A 24,126-nucleotide genomic window follows, 5' to 3' on the forward strand; every position below is an offset into this window, starting at 1 on the left:
GTATTTGTTCAGCTGGAATGCCATCTCTTTGTTGGTCATTATGAATTCTCCTGATTGTAATTGTAATTGTTGGAATTTGTTTAAAAAGGGCTGCAGGGAAAAGTCTGGGAACTAGAGCAGTGAGACTCACATCTGTGGTGAGTAAATTGTCAGAAGGTATTTTGAGAGACAGACACTTAGAGCAGCAAGGACTGATTAGGGACAGTCAGCATGGCTTTGTGAGCGGAAAATCATGTCTCACAAATTTGACTGAGTTTTTTTGAAGGGGGAACCAAGAAGATCGATGAGGGCAGTGCACTTGATGTTGTCTACATGGACTTTAGCAAGGCCTTTGACAAGGTACCGATTGGTAGGTTGTTGCGTAAGCTTAAGTCTCACAGGATCCAGGGTCAGGTAGGTAAATGGATACAGAATTAATTTGTTAAGAGAAGCCAGAGGGTGGTTGTAGAGAGTTGTTTTTCAAACTGGAGGCCCGTGACCAGCGGTGTGCCTCAGGGATCAGTGCTGGGTCCACTGATATTTGTCATTTATGTCAATGATTTGGATGAGAATATAGGAGGGGTGGTTAGTCAGTTTACAGATGACACCAAGATTGGTGGCATAGTGGACAGTGAAAAAGATTATCTCAGATTGCGATGGGACCTTGATCAATTGGGCCAGTGGACTGACGATGGCAGGTTGAGTTTAATTTAGATAAATGAGAGGTGGTGCAGTTTGGTAGATTGAACCAGGACAGGACTTACTCGGTTAATGGTAAGGAGCTGGGGAGAGTTACAGAACAAAAAGATCTAGGGGTACATGTTCATAGCTCCTTGAAAGTGGAGTCACAGGTGGACAGTGGTGAAGAAGACATTTGGTATACTTGGTTTCATTGGTCTCTGCCCCTCCATCTTTCCCTCCTTCTGCTCCACTTCCTCCCTCTCTTTACCTTCCCTCTCCCCCCTCCCTCCCTCTTTCTCTTTCCCCCACCTTTTGTCCCCTCCTTCCCTAGCTCTCTCTGCCCCATTCCCGCCTTTTCCTTCGTCTCTCCCTTCTCCATCTCTTCAATCCCTCTCACTCCTCCCTTTCTCTCTGCTCCAATCCCTTCCTCTATCTCCCCCTACATCTGACTCAGCGATAGTGATATATTTGCCCTCCCTGTTCCCAGACAGCAGTGACAGCAAATCCCGCTCCTGTACACTTACCGGATGTCTCTCGGACACTGTGACATTCCATAGTGAGTGGGTTCCTATTCTTGCCGGGACCACTACCTTTACATGGATTGGGAGAGATCGCGGACCCAGGTTTTCCACCTGTTAATGACACAACATCAACATTGAGAAAGACAGGAAAACCTCAACAAGTCAGTCACCACCCTCCCTTCGAAGTATAGAATCCACAGAATGTATACAGGGCAGAAGGAGCCAATTTCATGCAATCAAATCTGCACCAACTCTCCGAAAGAGCATTTAACAAAGGCCCACTCGTCCACTGTAGCATTTACAATGGCTAATCCAGCCAACCTGGACATCTTTGGACAGTAGAGGGCAATTTTCCAAGGCCAGTCAACCTAACCAGCACATTCTTGGGACACGAGGACCTGCCCAGCTAATCCCACTTGCCAGCACTGGACCAATAACCTTGAATGCTACGGTGTGCCGAGTACTCAGTCAGGTACTTTTTAAAGGATGTGAGGCATCCCACCCCCACCCCCCTCCCAGGCAGCGCATTCCAGAGCCTCAGCACCCTCTGGGTAAAAAGATTTTATCCTCCGATCACTCCAAAACCTCCCACACCTCACTGTTAACTCGTGTCCCCGAGTAACTGACCCTCCAGCTGAGGGGAACAGATGCTCCCGATTCACCCTGTCCGTGCCCCTCGTCATCTTGTACACCTCTATCGGGTCGCCCCCTCAGTCTTCTCTGTCCAACAGAAACAACGCAATCCTATCCAACCTCTCTTCATAAGGTAACTGCTCCATCTCAGGCAGCATCCCGGTAAATCTCCTCTACAATCCCTCCAGTCTGTTCACTTCCTTCCTGCAATGTGGTGACCAGAACTGCACACAGTTCTCCAGCTGTGGCCTCACCAAACGTCTAAACAACTCCAACATAACCTTGTTGCTTTTGTAATCTATACCCAGATTGATAAAGGCCTTTTTCACCACCCTATTAACCTGCCTTTCCACCTTCAGAGATCTATGGACAATCACACCAAGCCCCCTTTGTTCTTCAGAACTTCCCAGTGTCAGACCTTTCATATTATTCCTGCTGGTCAAATTACTCCTTCCAAAGTGTATCACCTCAGCCTGATCAGGGTTAAATTCCACCTGCTACTTATCTGCCATTTGACCATCTCTTCCATATCATCCTGTAACCCTAGACAGTCAACCTCAGTGTTAGCCACCCAGCCAATCTTTGTATCATCGGCAAACTTACTGATCCTACAGCCCACATAGTCAGCAGTGTCATCTATATTAATATCAAGAAAGCTCCCTCCCCTTCATGTCCTTGCTTTTCGGCTCCTGTTCAATATCCAAAAGGATCAACACTGTCCCAAAATAGAGGCCGGAGGCTCTACACTGTCCCAAAATACAGGCCTGCAGCCCAACAGTGTCCCAAAATAGAGGCCTGAGGCTCTACACTGTCCCAAAATACAGGCCAGTGGTTCAAAACTATTCCAAAATAGAGGCCTGAGGCTCTACACTGTCCCAAAATAGAGGCCGGAGGCTCTACACCGTCCTGAAATAGAGGGCTGTGGTTCAAAACTGTTCCAAAATAGGGGCCCGAGGCTCAACACTGTCCTAAAATAGAGGCCGGAGTCTCTACACTGTCCCAAAATAGACGCCTGAGTCTCTACACTGTCCCAAAATAGAGGCCTGAGTCTCTACACTGTCCCAAAATAGAGGCCTGAGTCTCTACACTGTCCCGAAATAGAGGCCTGCAGCTCAACACTGTCCCGAAATAGAGGCCCGAAGCTCAACACTGTCCCGAAATAGAGGCCCGACGCTCAACACTGTCCCAAAATAGAAGCCTGTAGCTCAACACTGTCCCAAAATAGAGGCCTGCAGCTCAACACTGTCCCGAAATAGAGGCCCGACGCTCAACACTGTCCCGAAATAGAGGCCTGCAGCTCAACACTGTCCCGAAATAGAGGTCCGAGGCTCAACACTGTCCCGAAATAGAGGCCCGAGGCTCAACACTGTCCCAAAATAGAGGCCTGAGGCTCAACACTGTCCCGAAATAGAGGCCTGAGGCTCAACACTGTCCCGAAATAGAGGCCTGCCGCTCAACACTGTCCTGAAATAGAGGCCTGAGGCTCAACACTGTCCCGAAATAGAGGCCCGAGGCTCAACACTGTCCCGAAGTAGAGGCCCGAAGCTCAACACTGTCCCAAAATAGAGGTCCGAGGCTCAACACTGTCCCGAAATAGAGGCCTGAGGCTCAACACTGTCCCGAAATAGAGGCCTGCAGTTCAACACTGTCCCGAAATAGAGGTCCGAGGCTCAACACTGTCCCGAAATAGAGGCCCGAAGCTCAACACTGTCCCGAAATAGAGGCCCAAAGCTCAACACTGTCCCGAAATAGACGTCCGAGGCTCAACACTGTCCCGAAATAGAGGCTTGCAGCTCAACACTGTCCCGAAATAGAGGCCCGAAGCTCAACACTGTCCCGAAATAGAGGCCCGAAGCTCAACACTGTCCCGAAATAGAGGCCCAAAGCTCAACACTGTCCCGAAATAGACGTCCGAGGCTCAACACTGTCCCGAAATAGAGGCTTGCAGCTCAACACTGTCCCGAAATAGAGGCCCGAAGCTCAACACTGTCCCGAAATAGAGGCATGCAGTTCAACACTGTCCCGAAATAGAGGCCTGCAGCTCAACACTGTCCCGAAATAGAGCCCGAGGCTCAACACTGTCCCAAAATAGAGGCCCGAGGCTCAACACTGTCCCGAAATAGAGGCCCGAGGCTCAACACTGTCCCAAAATAGAGGCATGCAGTTCAACACTGTCCCGAAATAGAGGCCCGAGGCTCAACACTGTCCCGAAATAGAGCCCGAGGCTCAACACTGTCCCAAAATAGAGGCCCGAGGCTCAACACTGTCCCGAAATAGAGGCCCGAGGCTCAACACTGTCCCGAAATAGAGGCCCAAGGCTCAATACTGTCCCGAAATAGAGGCCCGAAGCTCAACACTGTCCCGAAATAGAGGCCCGACAGTCAACACTGTCCCAAAATAGAAGCCTGTAGCTCAACACTGTCCCGAAATAGAGGCCCGAAGGCTCAACACTGTCCCGAAATAGAGGCCTGCAGCTCAACGTTGCCTCTAAATAGAGGCATGAGACTCAGCACCATTCCACTATCGGGCCCAACGATCAGCACTCTCCCAAACTCAAGGCCCGAGGGCAGCACAGCAGCACAATGGTTAGCATTGCTGACTGACAGCTCCAGGGCTCTGGGTTCAATTCCAGCCTTGGGAGGCAGTCTGTGTGGAATCTGCACATTCTCCGTGTCTGCCTTTGTTTCCTTTGGATGCTCCGGTTTCCCCTCACACACCAAAGATGTGCAGGTTACATGGATTGGCCATGATAAATTACCTCTTCATGCCAGGGGGATTTGCAGGGTAAATACGTGGGGTTACAGAAATAGGGTCTGGATGGGACTGTTATCGGTGTAAATTTGATAGGCTGAATGACCTTCTTCTACACTGTGGGAAATCCGTGATTCTGGAATAAAGCCCCGAGTTTCAACTCTGTCCATAATACAGGCCTGAAGCTCAACACTGTCCTAACAGATATGTGAAGAATGCCACTGTTCCAAAGAATGTCAATGCCTGAAATGTAGGCCTGAGGACCAGAAGTGGCTCAGAATGGACAACCAAGGGCCAATGATTTCTGTAAATGAAGAGCCAAGCTCCCTCACTGCCCCAAACTGGACACTGCAAGGATCAAAATGTGAACCAAGTCCTGGAATGCTTTTGTAACGAGTCTGCCTCACCTGATAGGAGTGCTTGACCAGCCGGAGATCCTTGCTACCAGCTGTGAAGTTAACGTGTCGAGTGTATTCGATTCTAATGGGAGAAAGTAAAACCATCATTACTGATCCTTTAGGAGACATTGTTCCTGAACCTCGGCATCCCATGAAGCAGAGGGCTGATGTTAGTGTATCGTTAAAAGCTGTTCTTTAATTTACCGTCACAGCCTTAGGTGATGTCATGAAAGATTAAAGCGCAGGGGATTGGAGGAAGTGTATTCAGATGGATGGAAAACTGGTCGGCTGAGAGGAATCAAAGAGTAGGAATTAATGGGTGCTTTTCAAATTGGCAGGCAGCAATTAGTGGGGTATCAGTGCTAGGACTCCAGCTATTCACAATTTACATCAATGATTTGGATGAGGGAACAAAATGTAACATCTCAAAGTTTGCAGATGATACCAAGTTGGGTGGGAGGGTGAACTGTGACGCGGATGCAGAGATTCTGAAGAATGATCCAGACAGGTTGAGTGAGTGGGCTAATCTATGGCAGATGCAGTATAATTTGGATAAGTGTGAGGTTATTCACTTTGGAAGCAAAAACGAGAAGGCAGATTACTACCTGAATGGCTTGAACTTGGGAGAGGGGAGTGTGCAGCAGGGACTTGGGTGTCCTTGAGCATCAGTCACAACTGCAGAAAATGCAGATGCATGGGATTGAGGGTGATTTAGCAGTTTGGATCAGGAATTGGCGAGCTGATAGAAGACAGAGGGTGGTGGTTGATGGGAAATATTCAACCTGGAGTTCAGTTACAAGTGGTGTACCTCAAGGATCTGTTTTGGGGCCACTGCTGTTTGTCATTTTTATAAATGACCTAGATGAGGGTGTAGAAGGATGGAATAGTAAATTTGCTGATGACACCAAAGTCGGAGGAGTTGTAGACAGTGAGGATGGATGTTACAGTTTGCAGAGGGACATAGATAAGCTGCAGAGCTGGGCCGAGAGGTGGCAAATGGAGTTTAATACGGAAAAGTGTGAGGTGATTCACTTCGGTAAGAATAACAGGAGTACAGAATATAGGGCTAATGGAAGGACCCTTGGTAGTGCCAACGAGCAGAGAGATCTCGGGATACATGTGCATAGACCCCTGAAAGTTGGCACCCAGGTTGATAAGGTTGTTAAGAAGGCGTACGGTGTGTTAGCTTTTATTCGTAGAGGGATTGAATTTCGGAGCCGTGAGATCATGTTGCAGCTGTACAAAACGCTGGTGCGGCCGCACTATTGTATTGTAACTGTATTGCGTACAGTTCTGGTCGCCGCATTATAAGAAAGATGTGGAAGCATTGGAAAGGGTGCAGAGAAGGTTTACCAGGATGTTGCGTGGTATGGTGGGAAGGTCTAATGAGGAAAGGCTGAGGGACTTGAGGTTGTTTTTGTTGGAAAAAAGAAGGTTGAGAGGTGACCTGATTGAGGCATACAAGATGATCAGAGGATTGGATAGGGTGGACAGTGAGAGCCTTTTTCCTCAGATGGTGATGGCTAACACGAGGGGACATAGCTTTAAATGAAGGGGTGGTAATTATAGGACGGATGTCAGAGGTAGGTTCTTTACTCAGAGGGTAGTAAGGGCGTGGAATGCCCTGCCTGCAGCAGTTGTGGACTCGCCAACTTTAAGGGCGTTCAAATGGTCAGTGGATAGGCATATGGATAACATTGGAATAGTTTAGGTTAGAGGGTCATTAGATTGGTTCCACTGGTCGGCGCAACATCAAGGGCCAAAGGGCCTGTACTGCGCTGGAATGTTCTATGTTCTAGTCACTGAAGGTGACTTGGAGCGTGGATTGGTACTTGGGACTATGATGTTGTGGCCATTAAGGAGACATGGTTAGAACAGGGACAGGAATGGTTATTGGCAGTTCCGGGGTATAGATGTTTCAGTAAGAGTAGGGAAGGCGGTAAACGAGGTGGAGGAGTAGCATTGTTAATCAAGGATAGTTTCACGGCTGCTGAAAGGCATTTCGAGGGGGATCTGCCTACTGAGGGAATATGGGCTGAAGTTAGGAATAGGAAAGGATCAGTCACATTGTTAGGAGTTTTCTATCGGCCCCCAAATAATAATAGAGATGTGGAGGAGGAAATGGCAAAGCAGATTATGGATAGATGTGGAGGTCACAGGGTAGTTATCATGGGTGACTTTAACTTTCCAAATATTGATTGGAACCTTTATAGGTCAAATAGTTTGGATGGGGCAGTTTTTGTACAGTGTGTGCAGGAGAGTTTCCTGACACAGTATGTGGATAAGTCGACAAGCCCCACATTGGGCTTGGTACTGGGTAATGAACCGGGACAAGTGTTAGATTTGTTTGTGGGAGAGCACGTTGGAGATAGTGACCACAATTCGGTGTCCTTCATTATTGCAATGGAGAGGGATAGGGTCACACGGCAGGGCAAGGTTTATAATTGGGGCAGGGGTAATTATGATGCAATTAGGCAAGAATTAGGGAACATAAAATGGGAACAGAAACTGTCAGGTGTGGACACAAATGAAAAGTGGAGCTTGTTCAAAGAACAAATACTGCGTGTCCTTGATAGGTATGTCCCTGTCAGGCAGGGAGGAAATGGCCGAGTGAGAGAACCATGGTTCACAAAGGAGGTTGAATGTCTTGTCAAGAGGAAAAAGGAAGCGTATGTAAGGATGAAAAAACAAGGGTTACAAAGTGGCAAGGAATGAGCTGAAAAAAAGGCTTAGGAGAGCTAGGAGGGGGCATGAGAAGTCCTTGGCGGGTCGGATCAAGGATAACTGCAAGGCTTTTCACTCATATGTGAGAAATAAAAGAAAGAATGACCAGGGTGAGGTTAGGGCCAGTCAAGGATAGTAGAGAGAACTTGTGCATGGAGTCAGAAGAGATAGGAGAGGTGATGAATGAATACTTTTCTTCAGTGTTCACTAAGGAGAGGGGCCATGTTTTTGAAGGTGAGTGTGATACAGGCTGATAGGATGGAGGAAGTAGATGTTCTGAGGGAAGATGTTGCAATTTTGAAAAACCTGAGGGTCGCTAAGTCCCCTGGGCCAGATGGGATACATCCTAGGATTCTTTGGTAGGCAAGGGATGAGATTGCAGAGCCTTTGGCTTTGATCTTTGGGTCCTCACTGTCCACTGGGATAGTGCCAGAGGACTGGAGAGTGCCGAATGTTGTTCCCCTCTTCAAGAAAGGAAATAGGAATGACCCTGATAATTATAGGCCGGTTAGTCTTACATTGGTAGTAGGTAAGTTAATGGAAAAGGTCCTGAGAGATAGGATTTATGACCATTTGGAAAGATGCAGCTTAATCCAGGATAGTCAGCACGGTTTTGTGAGGGGTAAATCCTGCCTCACAAATTTGATTGAATTCTTTGAGGAGGTAATTAAGTGTGTAGATGAAGGTAGAGCAGTTGATATCGTATACATGGATTTTAGTGAGGCATTTGATAAGATTCCCCATGGTCAGCTCATAAACAAAGGAGATGTGGGATAGAGGGAAATTTGGCCAATTGGACAAGTAACTGGCTATCTCATAGAAGTCATGATGTGGAGATACCAGCGTTGGACTGGGGTAAACACAGTAAGAAGTCTGACAACACCAGGTTTAAGTCCAACCGATTTATTTGATAGTAAACTCACAAGCTTTCGAGGTTTCTCTCTTCGTCCGGTGGATGGAGAGTTCTGGCCTCAGACAGAGTAGATAAAGCACAGACAGTTTACAGATTACTGATTAGAATGCGAATCTTTACACCTAACCTGCTGTTCAAGTCTTAAAGTGGCTGACAATGTGAGTGGAAGGAGCACTGATCACAGGTTAAAGAGATGTGTATTGTCTCCAGACAGTACAGTAAGTGAGGGTTTACAAACCTGTTGGGGAACACTTCAGCGGTCACGGGCATTCGGCCTCTGACCTTCGGGTAAGCATTCTCCAAGGCGGCCTTCACGACACACAACAGCGCAGAGTCGCTGAGCAGAGACTGATAGCCAAGTTCCGCACACATGAGGACGGCCTCAACAGGGATCTTGGGTTCATGTCACACTATCTGTAATCCCCGTGACTTGCCTGGGTTTGCAAAACCTCACTTACTGTACTGTCTGGAGACAATACACATCTCTTTAACCTGTGATCAGTGCTCCTACCACTCAGATTGTTGGCCACTTTAAGACTTGAACAGCAGGTTAGGTGTAAGGATTCGCATTCTAATCAGTAATCTGTAAACTGTCTGTGCTTTATATGCTCTGTCTGAGGCCAGAATTCTCCATTCACCTGACAAAGAGGGTCTGTGAGTTTACTATCAAATAAATTGGTTGGACTTAAACCTGGTGTTGTCAGACTTCTTACTGTATCTCATAGAAGGCAGAGGGTGGTGGTGGATGGTAAATTTTCAGACTGGAGACCGGCTACCAGCAGTGTAACAAAGGGATCAGTGCTAGATCCTCTGCTATTTGTGACTTGGAGGAGGTGGCTAAAGGTTAGATCAGTAAATTTGCTGATGACACCAAGATTGGTGGAGTAGTGGATGAGGTGGAGGCCTGTTACAGGCTGCAAAGAGACATTGATAGAAGACATAAGAACATAAGAAATAGGAGCAGGAGTAGGGCCATCTAGCCCTTCGAGCCTGCCCCGCCATTCAATAAGATCATGGCTGATCTGAAGTGGATCAGTTCCACTTTCCCACTTTCTCCCCATAACCCTTAATCCCCTAATTGATCAGAAATCTATCTACTCGTGACTTAAACATATTCAATGAGGTAGCCTCCACCACTTCAATGGGCAGAGAATTCCAGAGATTCACCACCCTCTGAGAAGTTCCTGCTCAACTCCGTTCTAAACTGCTCCTCCCAACACCCCGCCTTATTTTGAGGCTGTGCTCTCTAGTTCTGGTTTCCTTTCTAAGCGGGAAGAATCTCTCTATCTCTACCCTATCCATCCCCTTCATTATCTTCTAAGTCTCTATAAGATCCCCCCTCAGCCTTCTAAACTCCAATGAGGAGTTGAATGAGAAGGTCCAATGAGAAGGCCTAATCTACTCAATCTCTCCTCATAAGGTGGATGTTAAGAAAGAGGATGTGGCGGAACTTTTAAATTCTATCAAGATAGACAAGTCGCCGGGACCAGATGGGACGTACCCCAGGTTACTGTGGGAGGTGAGGGAAGAGATTGCAGAGCCCCTGGCGATGATCTTTGCATCATCGATGGAGACGGGAGAGGTTCCAGAGGAATGGAGGATTGCGGATGTGGTTCCTATTTTCAAGAAAGGGAACAGGGATAGCCCAGGAAATTACCGACCGTTGAGTCTGACCTCAGTGATTGGTAAGTTGATGGAGAGGATTCTGAGGGACAAGATTTATGAACATTTAGAGAAGTTTAGTATGATCAGGAATAGTCAGCACGGCTTTGTCAAGGGCAGGTCGTGCCTTACGAGCCTAGTTGAGTTCTTTGAAAATGTGACTGAACACATTGACGAAGGAAGAGCGGTGGACGTGGTTTACACGGACTTCAGCAAGGTGTTTGATAAGGTCCCCCATGCAAGACTTCTTCAGAAGGTGAGAGGGCATGGGATCCAGGGGGCTTTGGCCTTGTGGATCCAGAACTGGCTTGCCTGCAGAAGGCAGAGAGTGGTTGTGGACGGGTCTTTTTCTGTATGGAGGTCGGTCACCAGTGGAGTGCCCCAGGGATCTGTTCTAGGACCCTTGCTGTTTGTCATTTTCATAAATGACCTGGATGAGGAAGTGGAGGGATGGGTCAGTAAGTTCGCCAACGATACAAAGGTTGGTGGTGTTGTGGATAGTCTGGAGGGATGTCAGAAGTTGCAGCGTGACATAGATAGGATGCAAGACTGGGCAGAGAAGTGGCAGATGGACTTCAACGCAGATAAATGTGTAGTGGTCCACTTTGGCAGGACCAATGGGATGAAGGAGTACAATATCAAGGGTAGGAGTCTTAGCTGTGTTGAAGAGCAGAAGGATCTTGGGGTCCGGGTCCATGGGACTCTTAAATCGGTCTCGCAGGTGGAGGATGTGGTCAAGAAGGCGTATGGTGTACTGGCCTTCATTAATCGAGGGATTGAGTTTAGAAGTCGGGAGGTAATGCTGCAACTTTATAAGACCCTTGTCAGACCCCACTTGGAGTACTGTGCACAGTTCTGGTCGCCTCACTACAGGAAGGATATGGAAGCTATTGACAGGATGCAGAGGAGATTTACAAGGATGTTGCCTGGATTGGGAGGCATGCCTTATGAAGATAGGGTGAGGGAGCTCAGTCTCTTCTCCCTGGAGAGACGAAGGTTGAGAGGCGACCTGACAGAGGTTTATAAAATGTTGAGAGGGATAGATAGGGTGGATTCTCGGAGGCTATTTCCCACGGCTGAAATGGTCGGTACGAGAGGACACAGGTTTAAGGTGCAGGGGAGAAAGTACAGAGGAGATGTTAGGGGTAAGTTTTTCACTCAGAGGGTGGTGAGTGAGTGGAATCGGCTGCTGTCAGTGGTGGTAGAGGCGAACTCGCTGGGGTCTTTTAAAAGACTTCTGGATGAGTACATGGGAATTAATGGGATTGGGAGTTACAGATAGTTCTACGGCCTGGTAGATATGGATATGATCGGCGCAACTTGTGGGCCGAAGGGCCTGTTCGTGCTGTAGTGTTCTGTGTTCTATAAGCTAACCCCCTCATCTCTGGTATCAGCCTAGTTAAACTTCTCTGTACTCCCTCCAAGGCCAATGTATCCTTCCGCAAATAAGGGGATCAAAACTGCACACAGTACTCCAGCTGCGGCCTCACCAGTGCCCTGTACAGTTGCAGCAAGACCTCCCTGCTTTTATATTCTATCCCCCTCGCTATAAAGGCCAGCATCCCATTTGCCTTCTTGATCACCTGCTGCACCTGCAGACTGGGTTTTTGCGACTCGTGCACAAGGACCCCCAGGTCCCTCTGCACCGTAACATGCTGCAACTTTTCACCATTTAAATAATAATCCCTCCTACTATTATTTCTACCAAAGTGGATAACCTCACACTTGCTAACATTATACTCCATCTGCCAGGTCCTCGCCCACTCGCTCAGCCTACCCAGATCTCTCTGCAGACTTTCCACACCCTCCATGCAATTCACTTTTCCACTCATCTTTGTGTCATCAGCAAATTTCGTCACACTACACTCAGCCCCCACCTCCAGATCATCTATATAAATGGTAAACAGTTAAGGCCCCAGCACTCCACTAGTCACCATCTGCCAACCAGAATAGCACCCATTGAGTCCAACTCTCTGCTTCCTGTTAGATAACCAATCCTCTCTCCACGCTAACACCTTACCCCCAACTCCGTGTACCCTAACCTTCTGCAGCAACCTTTTGTGAGGCACCTTATCGAACGCCTTCTGGAAATCTAATAACATCCACCGGTTCCCCTCTGTCATCGCACTCGTCATATCTTCATAAAAATCCAGTAAATCTGTCAAACACAACTTTCCCTTCATGAATCCATGCTGCATCTGCTTGATCGAATCTTTATATTCTAGGTGTCCCACTATTTCTTCTTTGATGACGGATTCTAGCATTTTCCCAACTATGGACATTAAGCTAACTAGCCTGTAGTTACCCACCTTTTGTCTGCTACCTTTTTTAAAAAGCGGTGTAACATTAGCTGTTTTCCAATCTTCTGGCACTTCCCCAGATTCCAGTGAATTTTGATAAATAATTACTAACACATCTGCTATTACTTCTGCCATTTCTTTCAGAACCCTGGGATGCATTCCATCGGGTCCTGGGGACTTGTCCACCTTCATCGAACATAGAACATTACAGCGCAGAACAGGCCCTTCAGCCCACGATGTTGCGCCGACCAGTTAAAAAGCAATGACCCTCTAACCTAAACCAAACCCTTTCCATCCATAAACCTATCCACGGATCTCTTAAACGTCCCCAAACTCGGCGCATTTACAACTGCAGCAGGCAGGGCATTCCAATCCCTCACCACCCTCTGGGTAAAGAACCTACCCCTGACATCCGTCCTATAACTACCACCCCTTAATTTAAAGCTATGCCCCCTCGTGCTAGCTTTCTCCATCCGAGGAAAAAGGCTATCACTGTCCACCCTATCTAAGCCTCTAATCATCTTATATGTTTCAATAAGGTCCCCTCGTAGCCGGCTTCTTTCTAACGAAAACAACCTCAAATCCCTCAGTCTCTCCTCATAGGACCTCCCCTCCATACCAGGCAACATCCTGGTAAACCTTTTCTGCACCCTCTCCAAAGCCTCCACATCCTTCCTATAATGTGGGGACCAGAACTGCACACAATACCTTCAGTCCTATTAGTCTACCAAGCACGACCTCTCTAGTGACAGTAATTGGATTACGGACCTCATCTCCTACCATCCTTCTATCTTTAATATTCGGTAAGCTATTTGTGTCCTCCTCCGTGAAGACCGACACAAAAAACTTATTTAAAGTCTCAGCCATTTCCTCATCGCCCACCGTTAAATCCCCCCTCTCGTCCTCCAAGGGTCCAACATTCACTCTAGCCACTCTCTTCTTTACATATTTGTAAAAACTTTTACTATCATTTTTTATATTTAGAGTTAGTTTAGTTTCACATTCTATCTTTCTTTCTTTATCACTTCCTTCGTCATTCTTTGTTGTTTTTTAAATCTTTCCCAATCTGCTAATTCCCCACTATTTTTAGCCACTCTGTGTACATCGGTTTTTAATTTAATATTCTCCTTTATTTCCTTCATTATCCACAGCTGGTTATCCCTTTTCTTACATTCCTTCTTTATCATCGGAATATATTTTTGCTGAGTACTGAAAAAGATCTCCTTAAAAATCCTCCACTGTTCCTCAGCTGTCCTACCAACTAATCTGCGCTCCCAGTCTACATTAGCCAATTCCTCTCTCATCCTATCATACTCCCCTCTGTTCAAGCAGAGGACACAGGTTCGGGACCCTAATTTCTCACCCTCCATCTGTATCAGAAATTCAACCATTTTGTGATCACTCATCCCAAGAGGATCCCTCACAAGAAGATCCCTAATGCTACCTGCCTTGTTACACAACACCAGATCTAAGATAGCTCGCCCCCTCGTAGGTTCTATTACATACTGTTCAAGGAAACTATCCCCACAGCATTCTAAGAACTCTTCCTTAAGTCCACTGCATCCGACTTGAGTTAACCAATCAATATGCAGGTTAAAATCCCCCATGATTATCACTGTTCTGTTTTTGCACGCATCAATTATTTGTTTATAGCCCACCCCACCTCAAAGTTATTATTTGGGGGCCTATAGACCACACCCACAGTGACTTTCTCCCCTTACTATTCCAACGAACATCTCGCCAGGGCCATCCCCACACCCCCACTTCTTGCCTTCAAACAACCACACAACCTCAAACAAATTATTGTCCGCAACAAATTACCCAGCCTTCAGGAGAACAGTGACCAGAACACCACACAACCCTGCCACAGCAACCTCTGCCGGATCATCGACACAGATGCCATCATCTCAGGTGAGAATACCATCCACCAGGTACACGGTAAATACCCTTGCAACTTGGCCAACGTTGTCTACCTGATACGCTGCAGGAAAGGATGTCCCGAAGCATGGTACATTGGGGAGACCATGCAGATGCTATGACAACGGATGAATGAACATCGCTCGACAATCACCAGGTAAGATTGTTGGCGAACACTTCAGCGGTCACGGGCATTCGGCCACTGATCTTTGGATAAATGTTCTCCTGGGCCAAAGGGCCTGTTCTGCGCTGTAATGTTCTATGTAAAGGCGGCCTTCACGACACACGACAGCGCAGAGTCGCTGAGCAGAGACTGATAGCTACATGAGGACGGCCTCAACAGGGATCTTGGGTTCATGTCGCACTATCTGTAACCCCCATGACTTGCCTGGGCTTGCAAAATCTCACTTACTGTACTGTCTGGAGACAATACACATCTCTTTAACCTGTACTTAATGCAATCTCCATTCACATTGCCTGCACCTTTAAGACTTGATTAGCTGTAAAAACTTGCATTTTAATCAGCATTCTGTAAACTGAGTGTGTGTCTTTATATCCTGTTTGAGATCAGAACTCTCTACTCACCTGACGAAGGGTCAGAGGCCCGAAAGCTCGTGGCTTTTGCTACCAAATAAACCTGTTGGACTTTAACCTGGTGTTGTGAGACTTCTTACTGTGTTTACCCAGTCCAACGCTGGCATCTCCACATCTTTGCTGGGTAAACCAAGCTCCAGAGCCAATTGAATGTTTTACTTCCAATTGTACTGAGAAAAGCGGATGCAAGCAAATGTCAATCACTGGGACAAAGTACTGACAATGCTCGGCGCAGGGCCTCCATGATTCACTTTGATCATTGAAAAACCCCACGCTTCCTCACTGACCCTCGGCTACAAACTTGAGATTGCTCAGGATATACTTTTTACTGTCTTCTCAGTACTCCCCTTTTTATTGTGGAAACCGTTGACTTCATGTATTTCTTTTCAAACAACCATAGCATAGAGCAGAATATCCATCTGAAATATGCCAGACACTGCCTGGAATCTCACTCTCCTCTGATCAGAAATAAACCCTCTTTTAAAAACACAGATACGACTTGAATACGACTTCACTGACAGTTTATCCTTTAATCCTGTTGTTGCTGTTCTCCAGACTTCTAATACTCAAAATGTGAGGGCGCACAGGGTGAAATTTTACGGTCTCGCTCACTTGGTCCCTCAACCGCTCCGGTTCCCGTGGTGGGCGGGTTGGTAAAATTCTGGCCACAATTTTTTTCCCCCTCAACTTAGAACCTTTTCTTGCTGCTCCAGTGATGAAGATTGTCAGAGAATACAGCAGGATCTAGATAGGCTGGAAAACTGGGCGGAGAAAAATGGCAGATGGAATTTAATCCGGACAACTGCGAGGTGATGCATTTTGTTAGATCCAGTTCAGGTGGGGAGCTATAAAATAAATGGCAGAACAATCTGGAGCTCAGACACACAGAGAGATCTGGGAGTACGCAGATCTTTAAAAGTGGCAGCACAGGTGGAAAAGGTGATGAAGAAAGCATATGGCCTGCTTGCCTTCATTGGATGGGGCATCGAGTGTGAAAGTTAGCAGATTATGTTACAGTTGTATAAAACATTGGTTAGGCCACATTTGGAGTATTGCGTTCAATTCTGGTCACCACACTACCAGAAGGACATGGAGGCTTTAGAGAGAGTGCAGAAGAGATTTACCAGGATTTACCTGTTATGGGGGCAACATATTAGCTATGAGGAGAGATTGAATAAACTGGGATTGTTCTCTATGGAAAGATAGAAGATTATAAAATTATGAGGGGTATAGGTAGGGTGAACAGTTGGAAGATTTTTCCACGTCGGGTGAACAAGTTCAAGATTGAGGGGGAGAGTTTCAATGGAGTTGTGCGGGGAACTTTTTTTACACAGAGGATGGTGGGGGTCTGGAATGCACTGCCAATTGAGGTGGTTGAAACAGTTAAATTAGCCATATTTAAGACTCATCTTGATAGACTTATGAACAAATGGGGAACGGAGGGACGTAAGCGGTTGTTTAGAGAGGTAAATGAGATCGAATCAGGCTTGGAGGGTCAAAGGGCCTGTTCCTGTGCTGGACTGTTCTTTGTTCCCAATGAAATAAAAACCTGACTCATCACCAGATTGCTTTTTGAAATCTCCTAACCATGTCAGAGGATACAGCAGGATATAGATCAGCTGGAGACTGGGGCAGAGAGATGGCAGATGGAGTTTATTCTGGACAAATGTGAGGTAATGCATTTTGGAAGGTCTAATAGAGACAGGAAATATACAGTAAATGGCAGAGTATTGATAGGCAAAGGAATCAGGGTGTACAGGTACACAGGTGTGTACAGAAAGTGGCAATGCAGATGGAGAAAGTAGTCAAGAAGGCATACGGCATGCTTGCCTTCATTGGCCAGGGTATTGAGTTTAAAAATTGGCAAGTCATATCGCAGCTTTACAGAACCTGAGTGAGGCCGCACTTGGAATATAGTGTTCAATTCTGGTCACCACACTACCGGAAGGATGTGGAGGCTTTGAAGAGGGTACAGAAAGGATTTACCAGGATGTTGCCTGGTATGGAGAGCATTAGATATGAGGAGAGCTTGGAGAAACTTGGTTTGTTCTCACTGGAACGATGGAGGTTGAGGGGAAACCTGATAGAAGTGTACGAGATTATGAGAGGCATGGACAGAGTGGATAATCAGAAGCTTTTTCCCAGGGTGGAAGAGTCAATTACTAGGGGGCACAGGTTTAAAGTGCGAGAGGCAAATTTTAAAGGAGATGTACGAGGCAGATTTTTTACACATGGTGGGTGCCTGGAGGGGGGTTCTGGAAGCGGATGTGGTACTGACTTTTAAGGAGCATCTTGACAAGTACATGAATAGGATGCGATATGGTCCCCAGAAGGGTAGGGGTTTTAGTTCAATCAGGCAGCATGGTCGGTGCAGGCTTGGAGGGCCAAAGGGTCTGTCTATTCCTGTGCTATAATTTTCTTTGTTCTTTGTTAGTGGGTGGGGGTTTTAAGCAAAAAAGAAAAAAAATGTGCTTTGCACACGTGGATTCAAATAGCCAGCAGGTTTACTTCAGGAGCTCTGCCTGTACACAGAAGAAAGTAAAACTGACAAAGGAGCCGTGACAACACCCTAATGACAGCACCATCAAATCATGTGATCAGCAAGTAATTATTTAAATGTATAACAATCCTGCAAACTTCAAACACAGACATGATGGGAATGGCCTCCCTCTGAGTGGTTTGGTTCTATGAAATGGGATTAGAATAAAAAGTCTTTTTAATGGTCCAGAACCTCTTTCCGTGGAAGATCAGAGAATGGATGAATGGTGGAGTGAGACTGATAATGGGAATGAGATGTGGTACATAGGAGGTACCTGCAAAGGTCGTGCAGGGATAGAGAGGTATTGTTCAGGGACCAAATACAAGGGCAGATCAGCCTAACCCCAGTCCTCAGGTAGCATCAGACCCTCACTCACCCAGATGTGGCAATATTCACTGCGTAGCGAAGTGACAAGTTCCGTGTAAGGGAACTCTCATTTGTGATTCGCAGAGAGTTTCCGCTGTGGAGAGAGTAAGACAGGATACACAGTTAATTAGTTATTTAAGGGTCCTTTTCCATTGCTTTTCCAAAACCACTCACCAATTAAGCTCATGGTCTTACATTAGAAGAGGGTAATGGAATCTACTCTCAGGAGCTTCATCTCATCCCAAGAGCTGTATCTAACCCCATCCTGTACCTGTCATCAGACTGATTGCTAAAGGAAGCTTTACTCTGTATCCAACACCGTCCTACATCTGTCCTGGGAGTGTTTGATGGGGGGACAGTGTAGAGGGAGCTTTACTCTGTATCTAACCCCGTGCTGTACCTGTCCTGGGATTGTTTGATGGGGGACAGTGTAGAGGGAGCTTTATTCTGTATCTAACCCTGTGCTGTACTTGCTTTGGGAGTGTTAGATGGGGACAGTGTAGAGGGAGGTTTACTCTGTATCTAACCCCGTGCTGTACCTGTCCTGGGAGTGTTTGATGGGGGACAGTGTAGAGGGAGCTTTACTCTGTATCTAACCCCGTGCTGTACCTGTCCTGGGAGTGTTTGATGGGGACAGTGGAGAGGGAGCTTTACTCTGTATCTAACCCTGTGCTGTACCTGTCCTGGGAGTGTTTGATGGGGGACAGTGTAGAGGGAGCTTTACTCTGTATCTAACCCCATGCTGTACCTGTCCTGGGATTGTTTGATGGGGGACAGCGTAGAGGGAGCTTTATTCTGTATCTAACCCTGTGCTGTACTTGCCTTGGGAGTGTTAGATGGGGACAGTGTAGAGGGAGGTTTACCCTGTATCTAACCCCGTGCTGTACCTGTCCTGGGAGTGTTTGATGGGGCACAGTGTAGAGGGAGCTTTATTCTGTATCTAACCCTGTGCTGTACCTGTCCTGGGAGTGTTTGATGGGGACAGAGAAGAGGGATTTACCTGGAAGCAGTGATTGTGAAATTCATTATCTCCTCCTCTCTCTCTGACGATGAGATGTCGAACTCTGCATTGAATGTTACCTGCAGGGAGAGATTTGCGAACAGGATGGATGGTTTTCTGCTTTCAGTTTCTGTATAAGCTGCTTGCAGACTGATTCAGTTCAGACTGAATCCAGGAGAGTGACCTTGGGGTAACATATACAACAGCATGGAACACACAGGGAGATGGGCCCACAGGGAGAGACTGACACTGTATGGCGAGAGAGGAGCAGAACAATGGGAAGGAGGACAGAGTGGAGGAGAGGTAAGAAATGGTCAGGGGGGGGAGTGCGAAGAGGGAATGGGGGAAGGATAGGGAAAAGAGAATGAGAGAGGAGAGGGACTGAGAGTGGAGGGATTGGAGGGGTATTGGTAGTGGAGGCTAGAGAGTAAAGGGAGTCAGGGTGGTTGGAGGAAACAAGATAAGGATTTGTGGCGATTCGTTCAGACAGTGGAAAGTGTGAGTAACAGATGGAGCGTGTGAGAGAGAGAGAGAGAGAGAGGAGACAGAGACAGAAAGAGAAAAAGACAGATACAGAGAGGCACAGACCGACAGAGAGAGAAAGAGACAGAGACACAAAGGGAGAGAGAGAGAGACGGGGGGAGGGGGGAGGGCAAGAGACGGTGGCGGGGGCAAGAGACGGTGTGGGGACAGAAGGGGGGAGAGAGAATCAGAGAGAGAGAGAGACAGAGAGAGAGAGAGTGAGAGATAGAGACAGAGAGAGAGACAGAGAGAGAGAGAGAGATTCAGAGACAGAGAGAGAGAGAGAGAGAGACGGGGGGTGGGGGGGCGGTGGGGGGGGGTGGTGGTGAGAGACGGTGGGGAGGCGAGAGGCGGTGGGGGGGAGACAGAGGGAGAGAGGCAGAGAGAGAGAGACAGAGGAGGGGAGAGACAGAGCAGGGGGAGAGATGGAATGGGGGGAGAGGCGGGGGGAAGAGACACAGAGTGGGTGAGAGACAGAGGGGGGAGAGAGAGACAGAGTCGGGGAGAGAGACGGTGGCAGAAGAGAGATGGGGGGAGAGACGGAGGTGGGGAGAGACAGAGGGGGCGAAGAGAGGTGGGGGGGAGAGAGGCTGGGGAGAGAGATGGAGGGGGGGAGAGATGGAGGGGGGGAGAGACGGTGGGGGGGAGAGACGGTGGGGGGGAGAGACGGTGGGGGGGTGGGGAGAGATTGAGGGGGCAGAGAGAGGGGGGAGGGGGAAAGAGCCGGGGGTGGGGTGGGAGAGACGGGGTGGAGACGGAAGAAGGGGGAAGAGAGACAAGGGAAGAGGGGGAGAGAGACGGGGGGGTGGGGTGGGGGGAGAGAGCTGGGGGGGGGGAGACAGGGGTGGGGGCAAGAGACAGAGGAGGGGAAAGAGACACAGGGTGGGGGGGGTGGTGGAGATAGCCGGGTTGGGGGGGCGGAGAGACAGAGGGGGGGACGAAGGAGAGAGAGGCAGAGGGTAGAAAGACAGAGAGAGAGAGAGACAAAAAGGGGGGAGAGAGAGAGAGGGACAGAGGCGGGGAGGCGGGGGGAGAGAGACAAGGGGGGGAGAGAGAGAGACAGAGCTGGGGAGAGAGACGGCTGGGGGGAGAGAGAGAGAGAGAGAGAGAGACAGAGTCGGGGAAAGAGAGAGAGCGAGAGAGACAGAGTGTGAGAGAGATTGAGACACACAGTGAGAGAAATAGAGAGAGAGAGAGTGACAGAGAGACAGAGGGTGAGAGAGGTTGAGACACAGAGTGAGAGAGATAGAGAGAGAGAGCGAGAGAGAGAGACAGAGGTGAGAGAGATTGAGGCACACAGTGAGAGAAATAGAGAGCAACAGAGACAGAGAGAGATGGAGAGGTGAGGGCGTTTACATTTACATTAATGGTATTTATGAGTTTTACAAGTAGGTTTACATTAACACTGCAATGAAGTTACTGTAAAATCCCTCGAGTCACCCTGTTCAGGTTACACTGAGGGAAAGTTTAGCACGGCCAATGCACCTAACAAGCACATCTTTCAGACTGTGGGAGGATCCCCACACAGACATGGGGAGAATGTGCAAACTCCACACAGACAGGAACCCAAACCAGGAATTGAACCCGGGTCCCTGGTGCTGTGAGGTAGCAGTGCTGTCCACCTGGAGTGGATCGTGATGGGGATCAGAGAGGGTGTGGAAATCAGACCCAGGAATCATGAGGATCAGACAGATTCACCACATTCCCAACTTTAGGAGAGTCAGAACAAAATGATAACTTACTCGAGAAGCTTTCCTGAAGACTGGGTGATTCACAGCACAGCTTAAATTTCCTCTCTCCATCAATTGGTCAGTCAGTAAATCACTGCACACTATCTGATCACTGGATGGCTAAAATACAACACCACGTTAGTTACAGATGAATGCTCCTTCTACACCGACCCATTAAACACTCACAGGACAGGTACAACACAGGGTTAGATAGTACGGCATGACAGTAAATAGTGAGTGTGTAGAAGACAGTATGTCGAAGAAGTAAATCTGTGTGTCCCCCAACCGGAAACCATGGATAAACAAGGATATCTACTGCTTGCTGAAGTCCAAGTCTGAGGCATTCAAGTCAGGTGGCACTGACCTATACAAGAAAGCCAGGTATGATCGAAGGAGATCCATTAAAGATGCCAAAAGACAATATTGGACCAAGCTCGAATCCCAGGCTAGCCACACTTGCCGATTATGGCAAGCTCTGCAAGACATAACAGGCAACAAGATGAAGGATGTAAAATCCCGGCTCCAACGCACCCCTCCCTGATCAGCTCAATGCATTCTCCAGCCGTTTTGAGCAAGGGGTCAGTGAGAGCATGCCCTCCACCCTGGAAGCCCTGGATGAATGTATATCTGGGGTGACCACTGCAGCTGTCAGAGCAGCTTTCTTGAAGGTGAACCCGTGGAAAGCACCTGGCCCGGGTGGGGTACCTGGATGAGCACTCAGATCCTGAGCGGATCAGCTGGGGGGCAGGGGGGTATTCACAGACATCTTCAACCTCTCTTTACACCAATCTGAGGTCCCTATCTGCTTCAAGAAAACGACCATCATTCCGGTGCCAGAGAAAACCAAGTAACCTTAATGACTATCGGCCGGTGGCTCTGACATCATCATCATTATGAAGGGCTTTGAAACATTCGTCATGGCACAAATCAATTCCAGCCTCCCTAACTGCCTGGATCCACTACAGTTGACCTACTGCCACAGGTCCACAGCAGACAGCATCTCCCTGGCCCTGCACTCAACCCTGGAACACAGAGATAACAAGGACGCCTGTGTCAGGCTCCTGTTTATTGACTACAGCTCAGCCTTCAACACGATTATTCCCATCAAACTCATCTCCAAACTCCATGACCTGGGCCTCGGCATATCCCTCCGTGACTGGCTCCTGAACTTCCCACCCACAGACCACAATCAGTAAGGATAGGTAATAACACCTCCTCCACGATCATCCTCAACACCAGTGTCCCACAAGGCTGTGTTCTCAGCCCCCTACGAGACTCCTTGTACACCTATGGTTGTGCGGCCAAATTCCCCTCCAACTTGATTTTCAAGTTTGCTGATGACACCACCACAGTGGGTCAGATCTCAAGACAGACAAGAAAGAACATAGAACATTACAGTGCAGTCCAGGCCCTTCGGCCCTCGATGTTGCGCCGACCAGTGGAACCAATCTAATGACCCTCTAACCTAAACTATTCCAATGTTATCCATATGCCTATCCACTGACCATTTGAACGCCCTTAAAGTTGGCGAGTCCACAACTGCTGCAGGCAGGGCATTCCACACCCTTACTACCCTCTGAGTAAAGAACCTACCTCTGACATCCGTCCTATAATTACCACCCCTTAATTTAAAGCTATGTCCCCTTGTGTTAGCCACCACCATCCGAGGTAAAAGGCTCTCACTGTCCACCCTATCCAATCCTTTGATCATCCTGTATGCCTCAATTAGGTAACCTCTTAACCTTCTTCTCTCTAACGAAAATAACCTCAAGTCCCTCAGCCTTTCCTCATAAGACCTTCCCACCATACCAGGCAACATCCTGGTAAACCTCCTCTGCACCCTTTCCAATGCCTCCACATCCTTCTTATAATGCGGCGACCAGAACTGTACGCAATACTCCAAGTGCGGCCGCACCAGAGTTTTGTACAGAAAGAGTACAGGAATGAGATAGAGAATCTGGTGAACTGGTGCAGCAACAATAATCTCTCCCTCAATGTCAACAAAACGAAGAAGATTGTCATCGACTTCAGGAAGCATAAAGGAAAACACACCCCTGTCTACATCAATGGGGACAAAGTAGAAAGGGTCAAGAGCTTCAAGTCTTCGGGGGAACCTACGAGGGGGAGAGCTATCTTAGATCTGGTGTTGTGTAACGAGGCAGGTAGAATTAGGGATCTGCGCTGTAATGTTGTTTTCACTGGAAAGAAGGCGGCTAAGAGGGGATCTTATAGAAACATATAAGATGATTAGAGGCTTAGATAGGGTGGATGGTGATAGCCTGTTTCCTCGGATGGAGAAAGCTAGCACGAGGGGGCATGGCTTTAAATTAAGGGGGGGTAGTTATAGGACGGATGTCAGGGGCAGGTTCTTTACCCAGAGGGTGGTGAGGGACTGGAATGCCCTGCCTGCTGCAGTTGTAAATGCGCCTAGTTTGGGGGCGTTTAAGAGATTGGTGGATAGGTTTATGGACGAAAAGGGATTGGTTTAGATTAGTGGGTCAATGTTTTTTTTTAAAAATAAGACTGGTCGGCGCAACATTGTGGGCCGAAGGGCCTGTTCCGCGCTGTAATGTTCTATGTTCTATGTTCTTGTGAGGGATCCTCTTGGGACGAGTGATCATAGTATGGTTGGATTTTTGATGCAGATGGAGGATGAGAAAGTAGGGTCCCGAACCTGTGTCCTCTGTCTGAACAGAGGGGAATATGATAGGATGAGAGAGGAAGTGGTGAATGTAGATTGGGGGCGCAGATTGGTTGGTAGGACGGCTGAGGAACAGTGGAGGATTTTTAAGGAGATCTTTTTCAGTACTCAGCAGAAATATATTCTGATGGTAAAGAAGGAATGTAGGAGAAGGGATAACCAGCCATGGTTATCTAAGGAAATAAAGAACAAAGA

General features: G+C 47.8%; 1 protein-coding gene across 1 annotated transcript in view; it reads right to left on the minus strand.

Moving 5' to 3' along the window:
* The window catches only part of LOC145339080 (integrin alpha-X-like), a 98,078-nt gene that overhangs the window by 18,653 nt on the left and 55,299 nt on the right, over nt 1-24,126 (minus strand). The window contains exons 7-11 of the mRNA XM_080183512.1: nt 21,243-21,350; nt 18,979-19,058; nt 17,989-18,072; nt 4,973-5,045; nt 1,185-1,292 (exon numbers count right to left, since the gene is read on the minus strand). Coding sequence (XP_080039638.1) covers nt 1,185-1,292; nt 4,973-5,045; nt 17,989-18,072; nt 18,979-19,058; nt 21,243-21,350 — 453 coding nt within the window. The remainder of the gene's footprint in view (nt 1-1,184; nt 1,293-4,972; nt 5,046-17,988; nt 18,073-18,978; nt 19,059-21,242; nt 21,351-24,126) is intronic.

Source organism: Carcharhinus amblyrhynchos, unplaced genomic scaffold (assembly GCF_965287045.1).
Source record: "Carcharhinus amblyrhynchos unplaced genomic scaffold, sCarAmb.v2.hapA chromosome_318, whole genome shotgun sequence".
Taxonomy (NCBI): Eukaryota; Metazoa; Chordata; class Chondrichthyes; order Carcharhiniformes; family Carcharhinidae; genus Carcharhinus; species Carcharhinus amblyrhynchos.